At 48.7% G+C, this 6,809-nt stretch overlaps 1 protein-coding gene across 1 annotated transcript; it reads left to right on the forward strand.

The window, feature by feature from the left end:
* Positions 1-4,122: 4,122 nt before the first annotated feature.
* Positions 4,123-5,643, forward strand: Ankrd34c (ankyrin repeat domain 34C). Its single transcript, XM_013012032.1, has one exon. The coding sequence runs from the start codon at positions 4,123-4,125 to the stop codon at positions 5,641-5,643; it is 1,521 nt and encodes a 506-aa protein (XP_012867486.1).
* Positions 5,644-6,809: the final 1,166 nt, after the last annotated feature.

Here is a 6,809-nt window from a genome sequence, read left to right on the forward strand (position 1 = left end):
CGCCGTGCACCGTGCGCGGAGCAGCCGCTGCGCCCCGGCCCGCCGCGCTGCGTGCGGTGGTCAGCGTCCTGAGGAGCTTGGTGAGCAAAAGCAAACGGTTTTTTTTTTTTTTTTGACGCGGTCTGCTTCCCGGGCTGGGAAGGAAGAGGCAGCCTGGAAAGAGAATGCTTTTTAGCTTCAGCAAATGCAGCCGCCGAGCCTCCCGCCTTTCGGAAGATGTGTCCAGATTCCCTTAAAGCATCGGATACTTAACAAAAGAAGCCGGCCCTGGGCCCGGGGTGTGCTTCAGCCCCACACCTGGGCGGGGCACAACAGGGTAGGTGTGCATCATCATCTTCAATTGCCAGCTGAGAAACTAAGGCAGACAAGAAGAGATACTTCCCTGTGCTCATACAACCAGCTCATGTTCTGATTACTTTCCATCAGAACATGTGTGTGTGTGTGTGTGTGTGTGTGTCTGTCTGTCTGTCTGTCTGTCTGTCTGTCTGTGTGCTGGTTCTGGGGCTTGAACTGTGTCTGGGCAATGTCCCTGATATGTTGTTGGGTTTTATTTTTTTTTTTCTCAAGGCTAGTGCTTTACCACTTGAACCACATCTTGGCTTTCTTTCCTTTTTTTTTTTTTTTGGTGGTTAATTGGAGATAAAAGTCTCACAGACTTTCCTGCTCAGGCTAGCTTTGAACTGTGATCCTCAGATGTAAAATTCCTGAGTAGCTAGGATTATAGGCATGAGCCATGGATTTCCAACCATTATAAAAAACATTTTCACTCCACATTTGACTCAATGCTAGCCTGCAAGAAGTGACAGGTGACACCTACACAGAATTTCTTCCAAGAAGTAGCTCTGAAGAGATTACCATAGTCCTTTAAAACAGGCATGTTCTTGGGCAAAATGACCATGCAATTACATGTCTGAACATCAGTGTCTTGGTCTATGAAAAGCAGAGGAATACTTCATGTCTGTGGAACCTCAGAGATGATTGGAGAGCAGGGGACTGGAGAAGAGAATTGATTAAAACAACAATAACCAAACACTAGTGGCATATGTATTGAAGGACTTCAGATCAATTTTGTTCCAACTAAGAATCCCTTAGTTTTTTTTTTTTTTTTTTTTGGTCATTCATGGGGTTTGAACTCAGGGCCTGGGCACTGTCCTCGAGCTCTTTTGCTCAAGGCTAGCGCTGTACTACTTTGAGCCACAGCATCACTTCTGGTTTTCTGGTGGTTCATTGGAGGTAAGAGTCTCACAGTTTTTCCTGCCTGGGCTGGTTTTGAACCGTGATCCTCACACTTCAGCTAAGTAGCTTGGATGACAGACAGGTGTGAGCCACCAGCGCCCGGCTCCTCGGATTTTATTTCTATTTTTATATTTATTTATTTATTTACAGAGTACCTATCATCAGATCCTTGTAACAATTCTGTAAAGGTGGGTGGTTAGATTAATCTATTCATTTGGCACTTGATGTTTGTCCAACTGGCAGAGGTAGGATTCAAACTTGGGTCTTCCATTTCTCACATGGCATTCCTACCAATTGAGCTATGCCGCAGCCCCTCAGAGCGCCTGTATCTGAGTCCTGTCCTTCTCCCACCACAGACTGGCAGTTCCTTAAGACCACAGGGCAGTTTCAGTCCTCAAAGTGTATTTAGATAGGTACTATAGATGAGTACAGTGGACTTTTTTTTTTTTTTGTCAGTTGTAGGGCTTGAACTCTGGGTCTGGGCACTGACCCTGAGCTCTTCAACTCAAGGCGAGTGCTCTACCACTTGAGCCACTACACCACTTCCAGTTTTCTGGTGGTTTATTGGAGATAAGAGTCTCACGGAGTTTCCTGCCCAGGCTGGCTTTGAACCGCCATCCTCAGATCTCAGCCACTTGAATAGCTAGGATGACAGGCGTGAGCCACTGGCACCCAGCTTCAATGGACAATTTTGAAACAATTTTTGGAGCAACTTAATAAATGTTCATCTAGCCAGGCACTGGTGGCTCACACCTGTCATCCTAGCTACTCAGGAAGCTGAGACCAGAGGACTGTGGTTTGAAGCCAGCCCTGGCAGAAAAGTCTGTGAGATACTTAGCTCCAATTAATCAACAAAAGCTGGATGTGGGGGCTGTGGCTCAGATGGCAGAGCACCAGGCGAGAACAAAATAACAACAACAACAACAACAATAATAATGCCAAAGCAGAGTGTGAAGCCCTGATTCCAAGCTTCAGTATTGGCACAAAAGTAAATTAATAAAATCTTGAAGATCAAGGAAGGTGGGCTTATACTGGTCTTTGAAAATAAATGTATGACTTGCACTGTTTTGTGATCACTAAAATAATCAAATAACTTTGGGACAAAGATGGCATTCCCCTATTCTTTCTATTAGAGAAGGCATGATTTTAACTTTTGAATGCTGGATATATATATATATATATATATATATATATATATATATATACATGTATATATATAAAATCATGCTAATACTGGGGCTTAAACTCAGGGCTTTGTGCCCTTGCTAACCTGTTGGCTAAAGTCACTCTACCACTTGAACTACACCTCACTTCCAGCTCTTTGCTGTTTAACTGGAGATAAGAATCTCACAGACTTTTCTGCCTGGGTTGGCTTCGAACCAGGACCCTCAGATCTCAGTCTCTTGAGTAGGTGGGATGACAGGTGTGAGCCACCAGTACCCGGCTTTCACTTCTCTTACCTATTTTCTTCTTGGGTTTGTTACCAGTGTTGTCTCCAAGGAATGAGGGCTGTCTTTTGGGTTACCTATTTATCAGTAACTAATTGCTGTAAATAAACCATCCCCAGGAGTACTACCTGCAGTCAACACTCATTTCTCCCATGGGGAGCAGGGGAAGGCTTTGGGGGTTTCCCCTTTGAGGTTCAGTCTTGGGCTGGTGATTGGAGGTAAGCTCACCCACACTCTGCTAGTGAACTAGGCTGTAAGCAGACGCTCCAGAGCTCTTTCTGGCAGTGGAGACATTTCCATATCTAGCAGCTGGATTCTGAGAGAATGGAGAGCCTATTCGAGCCTCATTTATTTTGGTCTGAGCCAATCACGGCAACAACTCCCCCAGCCAGATGGGAGAACTCTACCACAGGACATGACACGGACATAGACACGGACTGCCTTCTATTCAGCAAAACCCATTTCTTTTTTTCTTGTCGGTCATGGGGCTTGAACTCTGGGCCTGGGCACTGTCCCTCAGCAATTCAGCTTAAGGCTAGTGCTCTACCACTTGAGCCACAGCACCACTTCCTGTTTTCTAGTGTTAAATATTGAAGATAAGAGTCTCACAGACTTTCCTGCCTGGGCTGGCTTTGAACCAGGATCCTCAGATCGCAGCCTCCTGAGTAGCTAGGATTACAGGCGTGAGACACTGGTGCCTGGCTTGCAAAACCCATTTCTACATCCAGCAGTGTGCCATTACTTTCTGACTCTCACACACTGTTGGTATTCTTGCCCTGTCTAATTTAAACCATTCTGGTGAAGGTTGTAATGGTGTGTGTGTGTGTGTGTGTCTATGTGTTTGTGGGCTGGTCCTGGGGCTTGAACTTAGGGCCTGGCTTCTGTCCTTGACCTTTTTCATTCAAAGCTAGGACTCTACCATTTGAGCTATAGCTCCATTTCCAACTTTTTTTTTTGGTGGTTCACTGGAGATAAGAGTCTCCTAAACTTTTCGTCCCAGGCTGGCTTTGAACCTCAATCCTCAGATCTCAGCCTCCTGAGTAGCTAGGATGACAGGTGTGAGTCACAAGAGAGCCTATGGGCCACTCCTGTATCCTGCTTTTGAAATGATTTATAGGAGTTCTATATTTACAGCATCTGCATAGGAGCCATTGTCTTCTTACTCAACTTTCCCTCTTCAATTTTGAGTGTTTTGTAAAATACTTTTTTACAAAGGAGGTAAGATTTGAATAGAAACTTGAAAGGATGGTGAATAATTCAAGAGCAGGAAGGCCTTGTTAGAAAACAGACACAAACCCCAGTACTGGTGTGCGTGCTCTCTCTCTCTCTTTCACACACACACACACACAGAACATGTGATATCCCTCCTCCTCTTTCCCTTGCTAGGTCTGATTGTCCCCGTGGCCCCCCTGCTCCCGTGCGCTCAGCTGTGGCCAGCATGCTGGATGATGACACGGAGCTCCGGGCGGGCGGGAACTCCCTGCTGCAGGCCGTGCGGCTGGGGCGGCTGCGGCTCACCCGGCTGCTGCTGGAGGGCGGCGCGTACATCAACGAGAGCAACGACAGGGGGGAGACAGCGCTCATGGTGGCCTGCCTCACCCAGCACGAGGACGCACACAGCAGCAGCAGGTGGAAAATGGTGAAGTTCCTGCTGCAGCATCGGGCAGACCCCAACATCCAGGACCGGTCGGGCAAGACGGCACTGATCCACGCGTGCGTTGGCCAGGCCGGGGGTGACGTGGTGTCATTGCTGCTGGCCAGTGGCGCTGACCCCAGCCTCGAGGACCACACAGGGGCTTCGGCCCTGGTTTATGCCATCCAGACAGACGACAAAGACACGCTTCGCCATCTCTTGGATGCCTGCAGGGCCAAAGGGAAGGAAGTGATCATCATCACCACTGACAAATCCCCTTCAGGCTCCCAGACCACCCAGCAGTTCCTTCACACTGCCCTGGCCCCCAGGACGGAGGGCCGGCCGTGTGCCTCCCCTTCGGATGTGGAGCTGCAGGCCCCTGGCCTAGGGCCTCCAGCAACCCAGAATGATCATGATCACGACTTCTTCCCTCTCCAGCCGGGACATCCAAGTGTTCCCAGCCCCTCGAAGAGCCTCCAGGAGTCGGGGTCACCCACCCAGAAGGGAGGGAACCCCAAAAGGGCTCGTCTACCCCAACTGAAGAGGCTTCAGTCCGAACCCTGGGGTCTCCTTGCCCCTTCTGTGCGTCAGGAGGAGGCCCCTGGCCCAGGCGTGGACAGCGGGGTCATCATGAGCAAGGGTGACATGGCCTTCCCCAAGAGGGGACCCCTCTCCAGGACCAGCAGCATGGATGGCAAAGAGCAGGGCCTCAGGCTGGCAGCCTCCTCACCGTCAGCCTCCTGGAAAGGGCAGGCTTCTCAGCCACTGCTAGCCAGGCTAGGGCCCCTTCCTGCTGACCCAGAGAAGGGGGGCATGTGTCTGCCAGGGCCCCCTGCTCTTAAAGAGATCGCCTCCTTCAAAAGGCTAGAAAATGACTTGGATTTATCACCAAAGGCCAACTCTCCTGCCTCCATGGCCCCTGAGGCCAGCAAGGGTCTCCTGGATAGAAAGAAGTGGGGTGAGACACCCCCGCCTCTGTTCCACGGCTCTCGGGACTCGCTGGACACCGTGGCCAGCACCTCTCCCATGTCCGTGTGTCGCAGGCATCCCCATCTTCTGGAAAGACGAGGCTCGGGGACTCTGTTGCTCGAGCGCTTTTCTCCTGCGAGGCCTGGCTTCCTTCCACCTCTAAATGTCAACCTCAACCCCCTGATTCTGGATGGGAGGGCCGGCGGCAAGACCTCGTCCCCCCTCCTCACCAGCGGCCTGAAAACGATGCTGCCCGCGGCCCCACAGTCTCCCAAGACAGTGGAGTCGAGAAATAAGAAGCAGCTGCTCCGAAGGCATTCCATGCAGGCCGAACAGATGAGGCAGCTAGCTGTCTGACTTTGAGGAGATCATGATCTAGAAGCTTCCAGAAAAAAATATCTTCTTTCCTTCTTCCTTCCCCTGCTGAATCTATGGAGTTTAGGGAGGAGACACCAAAGCCTAAACCAACACCGTACAAGCAGATTCTCTAAGTCTGGGCCATTTCTTTGCCTTGGCTTTGCTTTTAGGAGTTTGTTTTTAAGAGTAAGATTGTGAAATACCCCTGGTGGTAGTGGACCTGTTTGAAAAGATCTCAAGGCCTGGCACTGGTGGTTTATCCTGTAATCCCAGCTACTCAGGAGACTGAGAACTGAGGATCACCATTTAAAACCAGCCAAGGCAGGAAAGTCTGTGAGACTTATCTCCAGTTCATCACCAGATGGTATGGAGTTGTGGCTTAAGTGGTAGAGCACTTGTCTTGAGTAGAAAAGCTCAGGGACAGTGCCCAGGCCCGGAGTTGAAGCAGACAAAAAAAAAGAAAAGGGAAAAAAAGGAAAGAGCTCAAGATATTTGGCTTTGGGAGCTGAAATGACAACAAAAAGGAAATTCTCTAAAGGAAGAAAGCATTTAGAAAGCCTGTACAAAGATATCAGCTGTGGACAAAGGGACTTTCTGTCATGTGAATAAGTAGATTAAAATTTAAATTTGGAATGTGTGATTAAAATCTGGAAAGTGCCTAAAAAGAGAAAACTGAGGCTTTGTGAGAATGAACCAGGGCCTTGCTAGTCAGGAAGCTGAGATCTGAGGCTTGAGGTTCAAAGCCAGCCCAAAGCAGACAAATCTATGAAACACTTAGCTCCAGTGAACTGGCAAAAAATCAGAAGTGGAGGTAGGGCTCAAGTGGTAGAGTACCAGGCTTGAGTAAAAAAGCTAAAGGACAGTGCCCAGGTCCTGAGTTCAAGCCCCAATACTGACACACACACGCACACACACACACACACACACACACACAACCACACACACACACACACACAACCACACACACACACACACAAAGAAGCAAAGAAACTTTTCATAGTCCTCTGCCCTAACACAGGTTTTGTGTTGAAATCTTCTGAAAAGAAAAAAAACCCAAAGCTTACTATTGGAGTAGAACATGTAATAATGGACATAATACTAGGTCCACAAGAAGCAACTCCAAAGTATTTTTAAGAGAATTTGATGCAGTTCACCCAAATCAGGGA

This window comes from Dipodomys ordii, unplaced genomic scaffold, assembly GCF_000151885.1.
Source record: "Dipodomys ordii isolate 6190 unplaced genomic scaffold, Dord_2.0 Scaffold15, whole genome shotgun sequence".
Lineage (NCBI taxonomy): Eukaryota > Metazoa > Chordata > Mammalia > Rodentia > Heteromyidae > Dipodomys > Dipodomys ordii.